Consider the following 23,023-nt stretch of genomic DNA (forward strand, 5'->3'; position numbering starts at 1 on the left):
TTATTCTGAAGTAGGTTTTTCCCCTAATTGTAACAAGGAGGGGAAACACACACACACACGCACACACACACACACATGCACACACACAACAAGCAGCTAAGAGTATTAAGAGTATTACGATACCGTGTCATTGAGAGTGGCTAGGAGGTAAAGGCCTCCCAGTGGGGGTTACTATTATTTATCTCGTAACATAAAAATGCGCGCAGTAGGAACAAGGTGGTGGAAGCTCATCCATGGAGAGCACTCTCTACCTGGGACCTCAGCTGGAAACCCTGCTGGCTACGCCCATGGAGCTTCTGTTTCTAAAGCTGGATACTCTGAGCACCAGATTCAATGAGCTCCTCCTTGCCATCTTGTCTGCTTTTCCTCTCTACCTTATATTCGCTGTTTATTCTCTTACTTTTGCTTGCTATGTACCCACTAAACTACTCATTCAAAACTGAAAACATCACTGTCACAGATCACTCTCTGGCTCCTACAGAACAAGGATGACAAATGACTTTGAGAGATGCTCCGTGGTAGAATATGATTTGTACATGGTAATGATAAACTTTGTTAGACCTCAAACAAGGGAGCTATGTTCTTGGGCTCAATTGATCCGGAAAGACTTCTTAGAAGAAAAACTTAGTCTGAGATTTGAATGGTGTATACTTTTAAAACACAGAGAAGCCTGAGGGACTATTCTGTAGGTGAGTTCAAAGGTACAGGGACTCCCCCCCCCCTTTCTGGCTCTAGTAACCTCTCACATGCTAAACATAGGTTCTGCTACTAAGTTGTGTCCCTATGTCAGCCAGTAAGTCCAGTTATGTTGGCATCCCCTTGGGCATGTCTTCTGAGATTCCTTCTGTTGTTCTTTCATTCAATAAGTAATGACTAAGCATCTCTTCCATGGTGATTGTTTTGTGGCCTGGGGTGTGGTGCTCATTCAGCAGCCCAGTTTCATGGCAGTCATCTGCTGGGGGCTGAGGTTCTGGATTAGTCTTACGGGAGTTTGGAAAGAGTTGCTCTTGGTTACCGTACCCTCTGTTTCCAGACGGAGGCCAAGGGTGTCACTTTTTCTGAGAAGAGACTTCGGTGGGGAGGCATTTCATCTTCCTAACTCTCCCTTTCCTCTCCATGTTCTCCTTTGAATTAGATTTTCTCAGCATGTATCTTAATACGTATTTTCTGTATAAAATACTTATCATATATAGAGAATTCAAAGATCTACAGAAGTGGAAGTGCGTGTGTGTGTATTTGTTTTTTCTGTTTTCTTTCTTGTGGAAACACTTTATCCTTTGAGCTCTAAGTACTAAGCTGGAGACTCATGAAACAATATTTGCCATGACCCTGGGCAAAGATACTGATGAAAACAAGAATTCTTTAGCTTCCACAGCTCACCTTTGTTCAGAAGCCAAGCGTGTGGGGCACAGTGGAGGGGGAGCTTTACCTGTGGTTATCCCACTGGAAGACAGATGCTGTTCACAAACAGAGAATGGGTCTTGAGGCAGAAAATGGCTTATGGCAGAGTGGGCGGCTGAGTACAAAAGACATTGCTAACATTCTTGACATATTCATAGGGTTTCAGCAGCAGCCTAGCATCTGCCAATTATATTCAGGTCTATTTCCCTTTGAATTTGTTCTCACAGCAGCTATTGAGTGTTTGGTGTGTGTAATACGGATCCTTCCAAAAGGAAGGAGTTTGCTTCCTTCTCCATTATCCCCTCCCACTCCCCTATGCCAGAGCATGCCAAGTAAGCTCCAAGGAGATAAGTATCTCCATCATGGCTGCTTTGCATACAACGTCACAGCAGCCCCCTCAAACCTCCTCATGACTCCCCTAACTAGCTCTCTTGCTCTCTCTCCTCCTTCTGTCATATAAAACCCAGCAGAATTTCACAATTTTCAATGGAATGAGCTGAGATTCCACTGTGTCTGCTTGCTAATGAATGCATTCAACTCTCTCCCCCTTCCTCGTGATCCTTACTCCTCTTTTATTCTTAACTCCTGGATATAAAATGTGATTAATGGTCCACAAGACTTGGATTGAAAAACTCTAATCCAGTACATTCTGTTTGATCATAACAGTGCCCAGTAAATTAAAATGATTTGCCCATGGCTGCCAGAGTTTGGGGGTAAATGGGGACTTTGTGGCTCTTGCTATAAAGCTATCTGCCCGTGTAGTCGGCCTGCCTGCCTTTGGCTATAGTGTTGGAGACAGTGTTCTACTGAGTGAGTTAAACTCTCCAGCTTCTGGACTCTTGTCTATAAAATAAGGCTAGTACCAGGTGTGGTGTGCATACCTATAATCCCAGAAGGCAGAGACAGGAGGATTTTAAGTTTGAGACTAGCCAGCCCAGGCTACACAGGACAATTATGTTCTCAAATGAGTAAAGTAGGTTGTGCCTATCCTAGGTCTGGCATTGAACAAATGGCACCTACGTTATTACCTGTCAATCACAATAGCGACTTTTCTTCCATACGAAGTTAACGCAAACCTGTTTTTGAACAAAAATTTTTGAGCAAAAATTCATATGAAACTGTGGACTGGGAGGTTGTGACGGACATAGTCTTAGCCGTATTTGAGCGTTTCCGTATCTGACAGTTCTTGGTCTCTGGCTCTAAAGATGTCCTTTCCTCCTCTGGGCTTTCCTGGCTGCTCTGTGCTACCCAAATAAACCTGCTGCTGCTTATGGAACTGGCTCTGTGTGTCAGTTCCTCCACCCAGTCCCTCGCTAATCTCCACCTCCACTCTTTGAAGTCAGTGAAATTATATTCTAATTGCAGCTGGGGAAACTGAGGCTGCCACAGACCGAGGAACTAGCTTGTTGGAGGAAGATCCCATTTTGCCAATGGGTTGTAGAAGGCATTCATGTGCTCAGTACGAGGCTTGCTGCAGGGTGACCCTGGCCTTTGTGTAAACAACTGAGGAGGACTAGAATGTTCATCTAATCCTGAGACCAAGCAGCCAGGGAAACTATCAACAGAGAACCAGATCAACCAAAGTCAGCAAGGGAATAGAGAAACAATATTTAAGCCTTGGGCTCCTGACTGTTTTCTGATGCTCTTTCAACTGTTTCTGTACAGGTTTGCGTCCTTGACCTTGGCATCACTAGTTGTAGCATAAAGCTGCTCTGCAAATTATTGATGTTCCCCTCCACAGCTAAAACTTCTGGCTCTGGAGGGTAGAGTACCTGAATTTGAACGCTAGCCCTGCCACCTACCAACCATGTGACTTTTGTCAAGTTGCTTGAATTTTCTGAGCCTTGGTTTCTCACATTAAATGCTCCTGAAATTGTCATGAGGATTGAGTGAAATTCAAACTCAAAGACCAGTGCTTGACACAGACCCCTGCTCTGTTGTCAGACTTGTCCATTGTGTTCTTGTCACTTTGCCAGCCTTGAGCTAGAAAGCCATGACTCTTGCCCCTGGGGACATACGGGCTGCTGGGGGAAAATGTTAATGATAATGAACTCTAGGATTAACTGAGAAGTTCTAGTCTCATTTGTTTATAGAGATTGTTTAGAAGTTGCTGCAGTGGGACTGGAAGATGGTTCTTGTGGTACCTGGCCTCATAGCTAGGACACTGTGTGTTCCATCTATAATGAACTAGCCAGGCCCCTCCATGCCCTTAACAGCAGAAAGACAGTTATGGCTGGAGGAAAACTTGTGAGGTAGTAGGTCCACTGAAGGAACAGGGCAGCATGACCGCTGAATCAGGCCTGTAGGAAGAAGACAGGGAGCGAGTCAATGCTGTTGTCCAGATAACACCGGCACTGTGCAGCCAAGTACTTATTTTTAAGCCACAGTGGTATATTTTAGGCCAACTTTATCCTATTAGTAGTGTCTGCCTCCATTTTTCATCAGTGCTTTCCTTTTTTCTCCGACTGGGTCTTCTCTCTGTTCAAACCTCTTGTTTCAGTAGCTATTTGCTATGAAAGGCATCCATTTGTGTGCTAGGTTTTGTTTTTGTTTTGTTTGTTTGTGTTTTGTCAAGTTGACACAAGCTAGAGTCATCGGGAAGAGTGGAAAATGCTTCCTCCCACCAGCTTGGACTGTCGGGAATCCCATAGGGCATTTTTAAATTATTATTATTAATGAGATGTGGGAGATCCCAACCCACTGTGGGCAGTGCCATCCCCAGGTAGATAGTCCTAGACTGTATAAGAAAGCAGGCTGAGCAAGCCATGTAGAACTGAGTAAGCAGCATTCTTCCTTTGCCTCTGCTTCAGTTCTTGCCTCCAGGTTCCTGATTTCTCTTCATGTTGGACTGTAAGGTATATGAAATAAACCTTTTCCTTCCCAATTGCTTTTTGGTCATGCTGGCTTTATCACACCAAGCTAAGACAGTCTGCACATGCATTTCCTGACTACGAGAATGCTGTGCTTCATTTTCTGATGAACTCTCATGAAATATTACTGCACTGAACTAAGCCAAACTATGGACTGCCTGTGCCAAATGTGCTGCTTCTAGACAAAGGTGATCCCATTAGCAGGCGACAATGACATTGTTTCCTGAGGGCTTTCTGAAGTTAGAATGGAGTAAAGATGATTTCCCCGTACGTACTTTGATTTTGGTTGTGTTCTATAATCATAGTTGTAAGCATTTCTCTGTAAATCACTTTATCATAACATTCAAGAAGCTATATCTGTGGAGGAGGTCACTTAGCCAATTGAAGAGTAGAGCCACAACTGAGCTCTGTATGTTAGTTAGCTTTTCATCCCTGTAACCAAGATACCCGAGAAGGCACTGGGCAGGGAGGCTTTATTTCAGCTCACGGTTTCAGAAGGGTTAGTCCATTATGGTGGAAGGTGTGGTAGTTCACACTGTGAAAGGGACAGAGGAACTGGGGAATACCCACACTCCTTTAGCTTTCTCCTTTCCTTCCTTTTATTCTGTCTGGGTCCTTAGCCCATTGGATGATGTTACCCACATTCTTCATAGGATGTCTCCCCTCAGCTAATGCTCTCTGGGAAATACCTTCATCCATCTCTTAGGAAATTCTTAATCCAGTCAAGTTGATGATGACCATTGAGTGCCACAGCCCCTTTGTCTTCCAGTTTGTGGCAGTCCTGTTTTACTATGTTGCTTCTTCCATGTGTCAAAATATTCAAGTCAGCATTTGAAATTATGAAGTTAAAAAATTAATCCCTTCAAAAGAAAAAAGGATGGGCAAGAACCTGAATCTGTCATGCCCTCTCTAATTCATTGAAAAAAGGGAGTGGGGTGAATTGTTTTATCATTCTAACTTAGTGTGTGTCTAGAATATAGAGATGTGTATCATCTCATTAAATCATCCATGGGTTTTTAACTTATAAAAACCTTCAAACTGGGGCCAGCACCTGCCACCAAGCCTGGTGATGAGGTCATCCCCAAGTTTCATGGAGCAGAAGGAAATAACTGATTCATGGTAGTTGTCCTTGACCTCTACATGCATTCATGGTTTGTGCACCCATCCACACACACATGCACGCATGCACGCATGCACACACACACACACACACACACACACACAAACAAAATAAATAAATAAAACCGATCCCAATTTTACAGTTTATCAGGCTGAAGTTTGACATTATGAATTATACTGTCCAAAGTTATATAGAGGTCAAGTAAAAACTTAGTATTTGAGTCCAGGCTTCTCATCTGTGGGCTTGTATGTTTCTTTTGTTTGTACCAGGAACTGCAGGAAAGTGTGCTGAAAATTCTGCAAAGAAAGTTTTGATATAGGGCAGGGCAAAAGTGTCTCAGTGTGAGAGCACTTGCCTACATCTGGTTTTGTCCTCAGCAGTACAAAGAAGGTGGAGGTGGGGATTGGTGGGAGCAAAGGTTGCTCTAGAGCCAAGGTAGAAGAAAGAAACTTTTAGTCTTCACAGTATACCGTCACTAAGCAAACCCATTTATAATCGTTTTGTGGATTCTGGAGAAGACTCCATGTTCTTACTTTGTGACTTAATTTAACCTTCCCTTCAGGGTGTAAGGATGGAGCTAGGGAAGGAGCTTCAGACATCCCTGCTTCCAGTTGGTTCGGATGCCTGGCCTCCTCAGGCCAGGTAGAAGGAGAAAGTCGGCTCCTCTCCGCTGAGCTCCGCACTGGAGATGAGGCTAAGTTCAGGAAGGATGCCAAATGGGTGGGGAGGAGAGAGGGGGGAAAGGGATGTGGTGTTTGGAACTCATGATTCAGGAAACATGATGGCACCTCCTTTCGGGTGGCATGAGGCAAGCACTTAGGAAAGAGTATGAGCTATTGTTGTATACTTTTTTCTGATGGGTGGGTTGTTTTCATAAAGTTTTATGATCAGGAAACTGATGCAGAATGCTGATCCCTTTGGTTTTTTGCTCTGCCAGCATCATTTTTACATTTATTTTTGAACCACGATGACAGGCATTTCCTTTGAAACTTCTGGAGGTAAAGTGTAACAAGACACCCCAAACTGCTTCCTAGCAGCAGAGCCCAAATGAGAAGCTGTAGTTTCTGATCTTTCTGATAACCCCACAGGACAAATCCCTCCCTAATGAGGGGAGGATAGTCCTTTCAGTAACTGAGGTGGTCTAACAAATGTGATCCCTTTTATTAAAACATTCTAGAAAATGTGCCTAACATGTGGAAAACCTCTCGTGTCCATTAAAATGGGGCCTGTTGTGGCAATGAAAATACAGATCAGATTGCTCTCCTCCCCCAAATCATAAAACCCAGCCTCTTTTGCTATTCTTTCTCCTGGAAGATGATTTCATCCTCAAGTACACGGTCCTGTCCGCTGTACATTGGAAGGCACTAGGCCAGCATTTGGGCATCTGGCTGCCAACTTTGGAGATGTTAAAAGCCTGTTTAGTCGCTGCAGGGCACTAATTCATTGCCTGCCTTGTAAAAGTCCATGTCTTACTGCATTTTCCGGGCACCAGAGAAATCCCTCTCCCTACTACTGCATCTGGATTTTCTGAGCCTGCAGGCAGCTTTGGGTTATTAAAGTTCAAAAAGGAAGCCACATGATGTTGGCTCTACAATTTCAATTCTTTTACCTCTTTTCCTCCTTCCCACCCACTCACTGCCAGATGAATTTGGCCGTGTCTGTGCCAGCAGCTCTTAGGCACCTCTTGTAAGAATCTAAGAAGGAGACCATGAACCTCATTGGAAGAAACAGAGCATCCATTGATTTTGGTGGCTATGACCAAATACCTGACAGGACAACTGGAAAGAGGAAAAGGTTCTGTCCACCATGGCTGGGAAGACATGGGGGAATAGTACAGTTCACATCGTGGCCATCTGGGAAGCAGAGAACGAGGGTGCTGACATGAGGTGGTACATTCAAGTATGGGGCACAGACACAACCAAGGGTCACTGTTGCCAGTCTTCCAGGTGATGCTACTTTCTGGTCAGGCTGACAGTGAAGATTCACATCTCAAGCAGCTAGCAGAGAACCGTCCATCTCTTCCCTCTGGCTTCCCGGACTGAAGAGCTGAGTCCTGGTATAGGTGGAGCAATTCATCTGTAGTCTCAGATACTCAGAAGGCTGGGGCAGAGGGATCATTTGAGCTTAGAAACTCAAGAGAGCCTGGGCAGCGTAAACAAGACACTGTCTCAAAAACATAAAATGAAATTGAGTCCACACATTCACACCATCCTGGACACTTCAGATTAGAGCTATGTGGTATCATATACCATATAAAATCCTTCTCCTCCCCTCAGCGTTTCAGGTCCTACTTCAAAAGAGCAAAGATTCACGATTAAGGGGCCTAAGTCTCCAAGCTGTTTCCATGAATTGTGTCCCATCAAGAAGCTAAATAAAGGACTCATGTCTACTTTTCAAATGTCCTGACAGCCCATATGCATGGCTTCCTAGTCTCAACACTATGCTCCGGTGAGTGGGGGAGGGGTGCATGATCTCGCACACCTAGCTGGGGGCTGCTAGGAGAGAGTCAGCTCTCTTTAGGGACGTGGTCCCTGGGAGCTCACCACGCCTAGGTAGGTGTCCCACACCCATGTGTATATGGGCAGCACTGACTGCCCTCCAGATTATTTGAAAAAAGAGAGAAAGCGCATGAAGGTGGGAGGGAGACACCAAGTGAGATCTAGAGGGAGTTAGAAAAGGGCAGGGAGATCAGAAACACTACTGGTAAGTATTACGTTCTCAATAAATTAAAAAATACTTGTAAAAAAGTCATGAAGCAGGAAAGGGGCAGGGGTGAATATGATCAAACCATTTCATGTGCATATATGAAGTTCTCTGAGAACAAATTTTTAGAATTTAAGATAGTGTCTCACTATTACGTCTGGCTGGCCTAGAACTCTCTATGTGGACCAGATGAGCCTCAAACTCATTGAGACCCACCAGCCCCTGACTCCTGAGTGCTGGTATTAAAAACACATGTCACCATGCCTGACCTTAAAAAAGTAATATTTTAAAAAGAAATTAGAGGCTAGAGAGATGGTGCAGCATCTCTGTACTGCTCTCTCAGCACTCACTTCAGGGGCCTGCCAGTGCCTCTGATCTCCTCATTCATCAACATTCATGTCCACATACCCACAACACATAGATACACATACATACACATAAGTAAAAACAATAGTTTATAAAAGAAACTACACTCTTACTTTGGGGGAAACTCTAGATTTACCTCTTCATGATAACTCTGATCAGTCCTATTTCCATTTAATTTTCATTTCATTGTCTGATATATGCTGGTATGGTAGAAAGAACCAGGACTGATTTGAATAGCAATATGGGTAAAAATGCATGATCCCTTCTACACCCCCATACTTGGACCTGACTATGGCCAAACAGTGAAGATGGAGCATCTGTTGATGGAAGAATATCGGGGTAAGAGAGCTACTCAGTGCCGTGGGGAGACAAAGCGAGGGTTGCCCTAGCCTTGTGGGGTCACAGATAGCCCTGAGTGAGACTAACCATCATTTGTTCTGATGGTAGCACAGTGGAAGAAGCAGATGATCACACCATCATTAACAGGGACCAAGTCATGGCAGGTGCTTTTCTGATTAGCCTTTTGTTGACAAGACTTTTAGTTTGATCAGGACTGTGGACACATTAGAACTGTATTTGCTGGTTTTGGGCTCTGATCTCAGCTGGGGGAAAAATCAAATCAGGAACTCTCCGGCTGGGGATGTGGCTCAGCTGGCAGAGTGCTTGCCTACCATGCAGGGAGCCCTGGATTCATTCCCCAGCACAGCATAAACTGGATGTGGTGGCATAGGCTTGAAATCCCAGATTTAGGAGGTAGAGGCAGGAGGAGCAAGAGTTCAAGGTCATCTTCAACTCATCTTCATGAGTTTTAGGGCAGCCCAGCTTCATGAGACTCTTACAAAAATACGATAAAATAATAGAAACCAGAAGCTCTCTCTACTCAGCTCTCGCTTAGCAGAGTGCTAGGTTAACCTATCCCTTCTACCCCGTCCAAAGCTCTCAGCGGACCCAAAGCACCCAGGACGTGTCAGCCTCTGGGCCTGTTGCAGCTCTGCAGCACACGGCCAGCTTCTGCTCCCACCAGAGGAGACACATACTTGCCAGGAGTCCCTGAACCTGTTCCTTCTGGTTGGACTAGTTCTATAATTAAGGTCTTCTATAGAACCCCCTCCGCCCCCCCCCCCCCCGCAGCCCCAGGTCTTTTTGCAGGTAAACATTTCAAGCCAACAGTCCTCCTTTCATTCTCTACAGCTAATTTTTTAAAAAGTTAAATGCAGTCGTGCCTCTCGGCTATGAAGATAAGTGTGTTTTTATTTGGAGCCCTGGATACCAGATTGTAAATCCAATCCTGAGCGCCAGAGCATGTCTCCTGGTGGGTGGCTTCGCCGGGAGTTGAGTTGAAGTGTGGACTCGCACATTTTTCGTTGTAACCCTTCTGTAGCCATATGTAGATAGTATGTTACCAGGCACACTCTAGATCCCCAGGGGAAAAAGATGGTTTTCATGAACCAATAAATAGCCCCCACTACCCACTCTGGATTTTGATGCTACAACATTGGGCTAAGCATCTTCTGATACTTGTGACCAACTATCTGGTTAGAGCATTACTGATGACAGGGAGGGGTAGCCAAGGGGAGCCAGTTCACTGTTCTAACTCAAGGATCATTCAAACATGCTTTCTGACTGTGTGGAATGAAAATAAAAATTTCCGGGCACCCTTGCCAACCAGTTCGCTGGACCCGAAATGAGGACCAGGATATGGGTTTAGTAAGCTTCTCATTCAATTCTGCTTCAAACAATGTAAGGAAGCGGTACCCCAACAGCTGATGTCAAATGTCCACTGTAGGCCCAATAACTGGACAGTGTTATATGTCATTATTCACATGTGCCTTCACTTTTTTTTTGCATGTGTATGTGTGTCTTATGTATGTGTACTTATGGGTATGGGGAGGCCAGAGGTTGGTGTCAGGTGTCTAACCTTGGTCATTCTTTACTTAATTTCCTAAAGAGCGTTCTCTCCTCTAAACCAAGCGTTCCCTCCCTAGCTTGTCCTGGCGTCTCCAGTGTCGCCTGAGCACCGGGGTTCCCGGTGGCTGCCGTGCTCACCAGGCTTTTACGTGGATGCTAAGGATCGAGTTCTCATGTGTGGCAGGCGCTTTGACTCCTCCATCACCTCCGCAGCCCCTGCCCTCACACTCCTCCAGAACTGCAGTATGTTTTACAAAGGAGTGCACTGTATGCTTTAGTAGGACATTCTTCTTTCTTAAGAACATATAAAATAGTAGTGCAGTCACAGTCCGTGGTTTCTGGAGGGCAATAGATGTGACATATTTATCACTCTGTTTGAGCAGAAGTAAAAACGCCTTCACCTTTGAAAGTTAGATTCTAACACAATGGGCTCTCATCCTCTCTATATGGCTAGCATATATTTTACCTGTAGGGTGGAGAGAAGAAATAATTTTTCATTTTGAATTTTTCCCCCTGATATAAAATATTCTCAAACAGATGCGAACTGCCCATAAGATGCAAACACTCACTGGTGATACACAGAAAATGTGCTAGGGGCTGGCTTCTTTGAATAAAATAGACCTGCTGACACCCTTCCATTCAAATTGTTAAAGATCATCAATCTTAGTACAAAACTATAAGTGAACCGGGTTTTTTATTACACCTGTGTAGCCAGTAATAATCCATGCAACTATCCCTGAGTAGTTTAATCACTGAGCTTACATTTTTGCCTCAAACACAACACAACTAAATATAGTGACAAAAGTCTTGGGAAAGACCCAAATTTGGAAAATTACTTCCCTGTTTCCTTGTTTCTGCTTACTTATATTTTCTTAAAACTAGTTATCATTGGACTTTTCAAGTGCATTTTTATATAAGAAGTGGGGTTTTTTGTAGACAATAATTGCACAAAACAATAAATTTCATCATGGCATCTTCATATATGTGTATGCTGTACATGCTCACACATTTTCACCAATAGTCTCTCTTGTCCTCCTCCCAAATAGCCTCTCTTCTACTTTTATGCCTTAAAAATATTTAGATTCTGATTATGATATAAAACATGTGATACTTACCTCTGTGTGGGCTTATCTGAGTCACTTTAAGGAAGTTATCTAACTCTCCTTTCTCTTATATTCTTTTCCTTCTCGTGTGTGTGTGTGTGTGTGATCTGGGATCAGTAGAATCTGTTATTTGGCTGAGGATCAGGCATGGACATAAGAACAAGTTTGAGGTGAGGCAGTAGTCTGGACTGCTTTGCACTCAGTTTTTTGTTTGCCCAGCTTAAGCTGCCACCTGATGATACTAACCAGTGGTCAAGGTCTAAAAGACCTTTGAGGTCAAAACCAACAGATTCTCTTAGCTGAGAGCACTATCGGCACTTTGGATGCTTTTGTTTTTTGTTGGGGGAGGCTGCCACAGGTACCGTCATTCCCAGCATCCCAGCCTCTTCCCACTAGATACCAAAGAATATGCATATATCTGGGCATAGTGGTACGTGCTTGTAATTCCAGCAGTTTGGAGGCTGCAGCAGAAGGGTTACTGTGAGTTGAAGTCAGCCTGGGCCAGCCTGGGCTACATAGTAAGTCCTAGAGGCCAGCTGGATTCCTGAATGTGACTCTGTATCAAAACAGAACTAAAAAAGCATGTAGATACTGCCAACAGTGGCCAGGAGAGACATGGAATCACCTCTAACTGCAAACCATTTCTTGGATAAACCAGGGGCAAGAAATGTACCTGTCATGGCATAGCAACACAATCAAATTTTATAGATACCTTAAAAGATATTCCTCTTTTTTATTTTGGCATGATGGCTGAAAATCCACAGAATTAGTATGATCAGGGAAAGGGTTTGGGATTTTGTTTTGTTTCGCTTTAAATCCATTAACTGTTTTGTCAAACTTGTTCCTGAAAACAGAACATTTGGACAATGCAAGAATTAAGTCTTCCAACTGTAAAGTATCCAGAGTTGGATTTTCGCCAATCTGTCCTAGAGCCAGCAGGCTTGTCTCTGGGCAGGAGGAAGTACCAATGTGTGTGACTTAAGATGCGACTGTGTGTGTGTGTGTGTGTGTGTGTGTGTGTGTATGCTCTTGCTGTTTGAGTGGCAGTAGATCATAGCCCCTATTCTTCGGAGTTCCCTGATTTTTTTTCCTCCTCCTTCCTCCCACCAAAACCGAAGTTGAAGAAAGGTGAGGGAGCTTGATCATTAACTGGAACCATTGCCCAAAAGAAAGGGGAAGGGAGAGATGTTGGACCATGTGAGTGTCCAGCATGTGCTTGCATGACCCTGTGTGGTTAGCCAGTAGAAGACATGGCTCCAGGTGCCAGGAAAGCCATGAGGTTTGCATGGTGGGGTCTGAGCCCTGGCAGATCAGCTTCTTCTGCAATGCAAAACTTCCTACAGAGGTTTCTTCTGAAAGGCCATGTCTGAAATTGGACCATGTTTATTGAGCAAATACCTGGCATCAGGGAAGCATAAGAATGGGTAGCTAGCCAGGTGAGGTGGTGCACGCTGTAATCCCAGCACGCAGGGAGGCAGAGGCAGGCGTATCTCTGTGAATTTGAGGCCAGCCTGGTCTACAAAGCAAGTCCAGGACAGCCAAAGCTACATAGAGAAACTCTGTCTTGAAAAACCAAGAGAGAGAAAGAGTAGCTAATCAAGGGAAGCACTCAGTGCATATTTGATGAATGAACAAGTGAATCACTCTTTTCAATGAATGAACCTTTAAGAAAAAGAGAGATCTAACCCTGATATTCAGGGCAGTGCTAAAAGGATAGAGTCACCACCTCTCTAGCCTCTGAGGTTTTAGCCCCATGATGGGTCTGTTCTGAATAGTTGGTAGATGGGCTCCTAGACACACCTGATCATTTGCTAGGCTAAAAGGGGCTAATCGCCAGTAGTGTGCATGGCTGCAGAATCCCAACCCCTCAGCAGCACAAATGACCTGCACAGCATAGCAAGACCACAGCTTTGGGTTTGGCATCACTCCTGAAAATGCAGAACAGGCCTCTTTATTCCAGTCTCCAGGCTGTGAAGCATTTTATAGGATTATAACTGGTTGTGCTGAAGAAGAGCTATGAAAGGTGGTCTGTGCTGTTGCTTTTAGGGAAGCTGCTGTTAGGGAGTGAGTGTCGTTCCAAAGCTGTGAACACGCACGCAGAGGATGGGGAGCACTGCAGCTGCTCTGCTGGGGGGCCTTGCCAAGCTGGTCTAGCTCCTTCAAAACCAGAGTCTGGCTCTGTGCTTGAGAGCCCTCTTCTAGGGCAGCCTGTTGGCTCACAGTCTTTGGTTACTCACACTCCTCCTTACAGTCCCAGGCAGATTTCCTAGTATGTTTTAAGAAAGGCAAAAAATCTTAAGAGAAAATGAAATGTATATGGTGGGCTTCTTATTAATATATGGTTGTTATTTGCTGTACAATATTTAAACTTGAGGTTCCATATCCCTCCCCCATTTCACATGCACTTGTGTGTGTGTGTGTGTGTGTGTGTGTGTGTGTGTGTTCCCATGTGTGGTGGTTGGTGGAGCACAGAAGAGGCTATCTGATCCTCTGGAGCTGGCGTTACAGGAGGTTGTGAGCTGCCTGATATGGGTGCTTGAAGTTGAACCTGGATCCTATAAAAGAGAAGCCAGTGCTTTTAATTGCTGAGCCATCTCTGCAGCCCTCCTTCCCCCTTTTCTAAGGGTTTATTTGTTATTATCATGTATTTTGGGTGGTCACACTGCTTGGTTGATCCTAAGAACATTGAAGAAAGCACCCAAATACCAGGGCTGTAGGAATCTGTGCTGTCAGTGTATTTTCCAACTGGAGAACAAGGTCCAGAAAAGTTCCCTGGGTAGGCTGTTCATGCCCAGGGTCCTGTGGTTAGGATTGTGGGTGAGCAATAGGAGATCAAGGAAAGGAAAGGGAAGAGAGGATGTGGGTGCTTTGGCTCTGGAACACGTCACTCCTCCGGACCTGGCTTGGCTGGGCATCCTTGGAGATGGGGTTCCCTTACTCCTCCACTGCATTTGGCTAAGCTTCCAGGGAATACGAATGTGTTCAGTGCAGCTCAGGCTGAAAAAAATTAAGTAGTGTATGAGGATCATTTGGGGCAATCAGTAGTTCTAAGATGTGCCTTCCCACTCTATGCCTCTTTTGCTGCAGCTTTCTTCCTGCTGCTTCAGGCTGCATACCTGTGAAGAAAACCACAGGCGCTTTCTCCTGTCTCCATTAGAACCCACTCACTTAGGAGCCCTGTTTACACATCTGAGTATTCCTGCACCCAAGGGCAGTTGGTCTGTCTGCCCTCATCAGGCAAGACGACGGGTGGGTTTAGTGCCAGGATGTGGATTTGGTTCCTGAGATGAAAGATCCACATGTTAAGCAGTTTTCTGCCAGGTAAAGTAGGAACTGCTGGGTTCTGACCTCATCTGGAAGCAGAGAATGCCTAAATGTCTATATTTCTCCATCACACTCTCCCTCACATCCAAGAAGCAAAACAAGAGTCAATACCCCCTTGTAACAACGCCTGCTGTATCCATGTCTTCCACATAAAGATGGAAAGATATTGTAGTGACATTTACAAGAAATGTAATTTGGAGGAAATGATAACTTTAAGAAAATTAATCTCTTCTTTCCCAAGTGAATATATTTTTCTTGTTAAAAAGAAAGCGAGAGAGAGAGAGAGAAAATCATTAGCTGTAACTTTGAAGTCCCTTTGTCCACTAACCAGACCCTTTTTATCCCAGACGTTCCTCCTCTGCCACCAGGGACAGTGGAAGCTTGCCTCAGATTGTTCTAGACATTGTTGTTGACCTACAAGTCTATCTTTATAGGAAATATCAGTAAAAGAAAGTACTCGTTTATGGGTGTGTTTTGGACACAGATGGTGTTGTGAGGTTTTGTTCTGCACTGTGATATTTTAGGTGCTAGGAATGGAACCCAGAGCCTCACCCTCACTAACTAGTCTTCCAAAGAGCTGCGCTCCCAACCATTTGCAATTGTATTCAAACTGCGGCCAATATAAAGTGCGTTCCACACCCACAGACCCATCTCCTCTCTGATCGTTATGGGGTGGTGCTTTGCAGGGAGGAAAGTTAAGCGCTCTCCACTGAAGAGTGTTGCCATTGTTTCCAGTTTTGTTGGTTTTTCACTGACTTACAATGACAGTGTTTGCCCAGAAAAGATCCCAAAAGCGTGGTCTTCGCTTCAGAGTGGAAACAGACCGAATCAGTCTTGAGCGGGTGTAGTGGGGATAGCTGGAGGGGACTCCGTGCGTGGTGGAAAGTATTTGTCTCTGCCTGCGGAGGTTGCTTTCGAGCTGCTTTGAAATTATTCACAACTCAGTGAACTGCTGTTTGTACTGCTTTTGCCCTGCTAATGTTCATTTAAAAAAAAAAGGACAGCCAGGGCTATGCAGGAAGACCCCGTCCAAGAAAGAAGAAAAAAGAAATGTGTGGAGTCTGGCTTGGGGCTTGCCTCCTCGCTCCAGGGTGTTCTTCCACCAGTGGCGCTGTCTTAGGTCTGGCGCGTCGAGCACGTTCCCCGAGGCCGCCCAACTGGCAGAACCGCCCCAGCCCGGGAGGTGTCCACAGTTCGCACCTGGCCCTTCTGGGGGGACGGGGGGGGGGGGGGCTTCTAGTCCCGCCCACCCGCCCTCCCTCGGTGGGCGTGGCCCGAGGCGGCCCCGCCCCTCCCGCTGGAGCCTAAGCGTCGGGTCCACCCGGCTGCCAGCCGCTGGAGGTGTCCGCGTCGCCGCCGCCGGCACCGTGGAGCTCGGGTCCTCTTTCACACGGGATTTTTGCTGTCGCCTGGGGTCAGCGGTGACATCTCAAAGGGCAGGCCCGGCAGCTGCCATGGTGGCCAAGGATTACCCCTTCTACCTCACTGTCAAGAGGGCCAACTGCAGCCTGGAGGCGCCCCTGGGTAGCCGGGCGGCCAAGGACGAGGTAGGACGCGCCCTCCGCACGCCTGCACCCCGGGCCCCGCCGCCGCGCTCTCCCTCTCCCCCGCGTGCTGTCTGTCCCCGATCTCCACTGCAAGTGCTTCCCCCTCACTCCCCCGCGGGTCCTCCATCCCGGGGTCTCGCCCTGCGCCCGAGAGCTGCAGGTCCTCGCCGCCGCCTCTCCTGCCCGAGCGTCCGGCGCGCGGAACCCCAGCTTCTGCTACCGCTGACCTGTTAGGAAGGCCCGGCTGTCAGGAAGGAGCCCGGCTCCAAGCAGCGCCTACCCCTCCCCGGCCCGGGAGAGCCTAAGTTCTTGGGGACCGGTTCATCTCACCAGACACTCTTGGTCTGTAACTGTTGGAGAGCAAGGGCCGGACAGGGAACCTTTACTTGTCGCGAGTAACCAATGAAAGAGGTTGCGGGAGGGTGTCGCTCATTTGGGCACTTTTACGTGTCACATGTAACCAATAAAGGAGGTTAGGGGAGGGTGTCGTTCATTTTGGGTCTGAGGCTAAATGAGTAATTGAGGGTCTCCTTCATGACTGCTAAAAATGAGCTGCCTTGAAATAATGGAAGCGGTTTTCCCTCTGGGAAGTTTGTTGTGCCCTTGGGTAGATGAGGGAGTCCTGTCCTCTCTCATCCCCATGTGTCCTGTCTCTGGCCAGTTGCTGAATGCGCTTAGAGGTTGTTTCGGTTCAGCTGGAGAAGCGATTCTCACTCTTTTTCAGAGTTTTAGAGAAGGCAGTTGCCTTGTCAGCTTTGCTGTGGTGGAGTCCATAGGACCAGCTCATCATGTCTGAGTGTGTTCTCCGCTCTCCTTCCCCCCCTCTGAGACCAACCACCAAGACGGCCGGGGGAGGGGTGCGGGGGGAGGAGGACAAGGGTAGGGGGAGATGCTGGGAGCTAGAGGCAGGTGTGTGGGTGTGTGTCCGGGCTTATCCCAGCCCTCCACCAGGTTTGCTCAGTGTGTGCCCTTGACTCACTGAATTATGTATAGGTGCATGTGTGGAGGAGTGTGTGTGTGGGTATTAGAGATTCATTTCTTCCAACAAGAGCACGCACACACACCCCAAACAGGACTCCAATGGTTATAGCTCCCTTTTTGTATGTTGAGTACAAGCTAAACTTCCTTCCCTAGCTCAGCTGAATATTTTTAGTTTTTAGTCTCAGCAGCTGTGGAAGTGTGGTGGGTTCTCATTTGTTTGGACAGGACAAACACGGAGTTGAGGGTGTTACAGCCTGGAATGGGTATGAGTTTTCAGTAGCAGTGTGGCTGGTGACGCCTCAAACTCCTGGTAGGAGAAAAAGCATAAATGACTGGGTTAAATAGCTAAAGTGGGCCAAAGGAAACAATAGTGAAAGTAGCTGTGGATTCAGAGCGCTGGTTTTTCTATCTCTTCGTCCTGTGTTGTGGGGTGCTTTGGTAAAGGCTTAACTGAACCTCCCTGCTTAGTCCTTTCTTGTTAGTCTTAGCCTGTAGATGCATGCTGTAATATTTCATGAACTATTTATGCTAATTTTTCATTACTAATTGGATCCACAAAATCAAATGTTTTATTTTCCCCTTGTGGGGATGTGTAAAGACAAGTATGGGAATGAGTGCTTTTGAGGAATAGTTGGTAAATATTTTTCAGGTTGTCACCATGAGTTTTATTATTATAATTATTTTTAGCCTAATAGAAGTACACTTTACACAGCTTGAGGCAGAGGTGGATCTTTCCAACTTCATTGGTCAGGTATAAATCACTTCCTAATAATGGAAATAAGCAAAGTTGGAAAAAGAAACCTAAGTGGGTTGGGGGAGGTGTTTCCTTCTTTCTGTCAGCACAAAAGGCAGCTTCTGCAGATGAGGCTTCTTTCAAGCTATGGACTGAAATATATTTTCTGCCAGTAGGTGTCGCCAGTATTTATAAATGTCAAAAAAAAAAGCACTCACTTCCTGTCTTTTAAAAAAGGAGATTATATAATTGCTTAAAAAGTAGTTATTGATTGTTAGGTCTTACGAAAGTTTCTTTCTCAAGAGATTATTTTTCTCTGTGAAAAGGACAGTAATGAAAGGAAGCCTCCTAGCTGAAGGCCTGCCTGGCACGATTGGACCCGCTGACCTTCAGGCTGCCAGTGGCCGAGCTCCTGAGCTGGTGCAGTTGTGTGCAGGCGGTCCTGAGCCTGCTCTAGGGGGCCTGAGCGTGCGGCATGGCACCAGCCAGTGCCTTCTGGCACTCAGTCACCAGCCAGCCCCTTAACAGAAAGCTCAGGGGAGCAGGCTTTGATGCTGCCCAGTTGTGGCGTACCGTGTCCCCGTGTACAAATGATGTGAACAGTGCTCTTAAAAGCAAGTAATAAAATTTCTCTGCAGGATTTAATCTGAATGCTTTTTTTTATTTCAAAGGTAGTTTCCAGTGGAAGCAAAAATGATACATGTTTAAATTTTGTTCTTTAAAAGATCCATTTTAAGCTTTTAAACACTATTCTACATAGGTTAGCATAGTGCATATCTGATGTTTTGTGTCAACTAATAAAACTCTGCTTCTTACTCTGGCATTTATTATGGGCATATGGGCTGGGTTGCAGATGTTTAATTTTAATGCCTGTGATTAACTAGATCCTTCGGCTCTGATCATTACTGTGACATGTGAGGTACTTGGTACACAGCTCTGGATTTTCACAGAAAAAAAAATGTCATGACATGAGCAGTTTATTTCTTCTGAACATTAATGCAGCTTTGCTCAATTTATCTCTATTTTCATATTCATGAAAGCTTTGATCACTTCCTATCCTGGGAGGGAGTGTCTCTCTAGGAAGAGAGGTGCTCTGAATACCCGATCAGTTCACTAAAAGGGAAGCTGAGCTCGATAATGAACCAGGCTGATTATCAGCCCAAAGTCTGTTTCCCTGTGGCGAGGTTTATTTTAACTAGAAGATTCAGTAGCCAGGCATGGTTAAGAAAGCTAGAGTGAGGACAGGCTTTTAAGAGTTGTAGGTCAACGTTACGTTTACTCTATGTGTGTGTGTGTGCGCGCGCGCGCGCGCGTGTGTGCGTGCAAGTTCAGGCGTGTAGAGGTTGGAGGACAGCTCTGCTTCCCTCCAGCGTACAGTCTGGGGTTGGATGCAGGTCGTAAGGCTTGCACACCAGGTGCTTTCACCTGACAAGCCTTCTCTCCAGCCCGCAGTTTCATTTTAATTGTGTTATTTCTTTGGGTTAAATCTGGCATCCCGGTAGACTGCTCGCTCTGGGCATAGATGTTGTAGGCATCAGGCCTCATTTGGTTGGTGGTGTTTCTAGCCATTGCCTTTATCTCTTGGTGCTTATAAAAATTCCAGTGCATAGATAATAGCCGTAGTCTGTGAGTAGCTGAGGATTACCCTGGGCTCCCAAAAGTATAGGTTTCAGTTTTTACTCATCCAGTGGCCTTGCGTAGTCCTATGAATAATGGCATACAGTAGATATAAAATAATAGCATTCTGCCCTCTTTCTGATTCTGCCATGCCTCGGTCTCTCTTAAAATTCCCACCATGTTGTAGCTCATCACAAAACATGTATTGTTGTTCCAGCTTTGTGAATAAGGACACTGAGGAAAGAGAGGTGGCTTGTAGAAATATTCAAAGAAGGTCCAGCCTGATCCAAGATTCAACACCAGATTTCCTGATGGATTAAGCCCAGGTTCAGTACTTAAAACATCTAATGGAAAAAAAAGAAAAACAAATGAAGGGAAATGCAAAATAGAAATCTAAAATGCTCCAGACAAATATTGTCTTTTAAATATATAATCTTAACCATAGAACTGAGAAGGTGCCTCTGGAGCTTTGGCTACAGGGCAAGCTGGGCCGTGTGTTCTGTGATTTACACCTCCCCCAGTTGTGCCCACTTGGGGATGCACTCCTTGAGTGCCAGTTACAGAGGCAAGTGCTGATTGGTTTCCTGTACTTAGCTTTTTAGAATCTGCATCATACAGTACTGAACTGTCAGTCTATATGACTGACTAACTGCATGGAAACAACCTTGGCAGCTCTTACAACTAGACCCTAAAGTTTCTTTAGATGGCTTAGGAGGCCTCAGATTTTGCTGGGTGAAAAGCCCCACAGTTAGGCATGGAAAGGTCGTTAACTCACTGGTGGTGTCTGATTGGACTATCTGGCTCCCCTCGTCTTCCCTAGAACCTGATAGTGGAACTGCTGTCAGGCTGGGCAAACCATTGTGCCTCTCGAAGCATCAGTTTTCCTTATGGTAAAACAGAGGTGATTACAGTGCTGCCTCCTAGAGCCATAGTGAGGGTCAAATGAGATACTTCCTGCAGTCCCCGGCACAGAGTAATCTCAGTGAGTATTAGCAAGCCTGGTGTGGAGACTCACACCTGTCATCTTTTTATTTTTTTAATTTATTTACGTTTATGTGCACTGATGTTTTGCCTGCAAGTATGTCTGTGTGAGGGTGTCAGATCTTGGAGCCACAGACACTTGCGGGTACTGGGAATTGAACCCAGGTCCTCTGGAAGAACAGTCAGTGCTCTTAACCACTGAGTCATCTCCCCAGCCCCCACACCTGTAATTTAGCACTCAGAAGATGGGGTAGAAGTATTCATGAGCTCAGGGCAAGCCTGGACTACAAATCAGGACCTTGTGTCCAAAAAAAAACCAAAAATCCTGTGCATTGCCTTAATTTATGGAGCATTGTTTTCATATAGCTCTGCACGGGGTCCTCATCTGTATGTCCTTAAATTTGACCATAGTCACAATAATCATATGAGGTTGCTGTGATCTCCTGTCTGTTGTGATGAAACACCATGACCAAGAGCAGACTGAGGAGAAAGGGTATATTTTGACATCACAGTTTGTCATTAAAGTCGGGGCAGGGACCTGGAGGCAGCAGGTGATACAGAGGCCACGGAGGGGAGCTGCTTACTGACTGGCTTCCTATGGCCCTGCTCCTCCATCCATCACTAATTTAGAAAATGCCTGAAGGCTTGCCTACAGCTCAATCTCAAGACGGAGGCATTTTCTTACTTGAGGTTCTCTCCTCGCAGATGACTTTCGGTTGTGTCACCTTGACATGAAATCGTCAAGCTCATTCTCTTTTGCAGAAGGAAAGACTCTGAGCAAGAGGTCATGGCTGAGCTGGGTGCCAGGGGATCCAAGACTCACGACTTAGTCTGACTGTGAAGTCTGTACTTCCCCGACCGCATCAGCTTGCCACAAAATGACTCAATCACTAGTCTCCTTACTACGTAGCGTATGAAGGATGATCCTGCCTGCCCCAAAGATTGCCTCACAATCCAGGGTTCATTCTTTCCGTAACGAGTGAGAGGCCCAACCCTCTAGTCACTCTCTGCAGCCTGCTTCATAGACTCGCAAGCCCTGCTTGAGAGGGTTTAGGTGAGTTCAACTGTATGTGTCTCCAGGCCACGAGGCAGGTCTTTGCCGAAACTGTACATGCTCAGCAATGTAAAGATGGCACCATCAATTCCTCTATGAGTCATTTTGCTTATGCACGAGCCACCAGCCTTCCACAGAAACCAGTAATGAGGGTTCAACTACCATTTTTTTAAAAAAATGTGTTCCCCCTCCTTTTTTTAAAGACACCCCACAGTTGTGGGCTACTGCCACCGTTTTTATAATTGCTGGGTGAAAATTACTGATCAAGGCCTAATTTTGCAAGCCCTATGTAAATGTAATTATACTAATAGAATTTTTGTGTATCTGCGGCGCCTTCATTGGCAATGTCTATGTTGGTGGCCTTGTGTAACTTGTCTCATGAAGAGCTTGCTGTAGTTGCATTGCCATTCATTCTTGTGTCGGTTCACACAGCATCACCAGCGAAGGGCAGAGGTTTCTAATGCCAACCTCTTCCCCACTTTGTTTGCCCTGTTTTGGTTTTGGTAGGCAGGAGCTACTAGCTTAGAAGAAACTGTCAGAAGTTAATTAGGATGGGCCTGTGAACCTTCTGCTGGCTAGGAAGAGTGGTCCCTTTTAAGTCTAGGAACCCTTACACATGGCTCTTCTGAGCTTGGGCCCTTGTGTTCTTTTTCAAGAAGGCAGCCTTGGTTATTAGTAAACTTCAGTTAATTGGAGCTGAACCAGAAAGCTTAACAGTAAATTCATTGCCCCCCCCCCGACCCCTTATATTGAGAAAGAAAAGAGTGGCAAAACAGGCGTTGCTTCCAGGAATTTAAGAAACAGATGGAATCAGCTAAGGAAATGACCTGAGGTCACTCACTGCATCAGAATTCCCTGGGAGTAAGGAACACTCCGATCTGTTGAGAACAGGTGCCCAGTTTGAATCCAGCTGCTGGATGCATTTAATCGCTGCGTAGCACTTCCAAAGGTGGGGGAGCTCATAGCATGTAAGGTCGTATTCTGTCTCTGTGCAGTGTGGCTCTGAGAAAATCCTTTGATTGTAGCACTGCTTTCCAGAGCTGTTGTCTATAGTGTACTTTCTCATGTATCTTAAATATTTGAAAATTGTTGTCCCTATCCTAACCCCTCCCACATCACATCCTTGCTCTTAATCCACCCAATTGTGTCCGCTCTGTCTCCTTTTTGTTTTTGCTTATTTTTTATCTGTACATCCTAATTGTGCCCAGAAACCATAAGTATTGGTCAGCTCAGAAATACTGTAATTGTACTATATTATGTTAAATCAACAAAAGTTTCTTTTTTCTGTAATATGTTTCCTTAGACAAGAGAAGTA

The 23,023-nt window shown here is 45.6% G+C and overlaps 1 protein-coding gene across 5 annotated transcripts in view; it reads left to right on the top strand.

Moving 5' to 3' along the window:
- The window catches only part of Arhgef3 (Rho guanine nucleotide exchange factor 3), a 256,572-nt gene that overhangs the window by 180,073 nt on the left and 53,476 nt on the right, over positions 1 to 23,023 (top strand). Inside the window, exon 1 of one of the 5 annotated variants that reach the window (XM_060390765.1) lies at positions 16,087 to 16,342. The exons of 3 other annotated variants lie outside the window; for them this stretch is intronic. In XM_060390765.1, the coding sequence (XP_060246748.1) occupies positions 16,250 to 16,342 (93 nt within the window). In that variant the 5' untranslated portion in view covers positions 16,087 to 16,249. Of the gene's footprint in view, positions 1 to 16,086; positions 16,343 to 23,023 lie in introns of those variants that run through there. One more of the 5 variants, XM_021656762.2, reaches the window with a different exon arrangement.

The sequence above is a fragment of the Meriones unguiculatus genome, chromosome 9 (assembly GCF_030254825.1).
Source record: "Meriones unguiculatus strain TT.TT164.6M chromosome 9, Bangor_MerUng_6.1, whole genome shotgun sequence".
In the NCBI taxonomy this organism is placed as follows: domain Eukaryota; kingdom Metazoa; phylum Chordata; class Mammalia; order Rodentia; family Muridae; genus Meriones; species Meriones unguiculatus.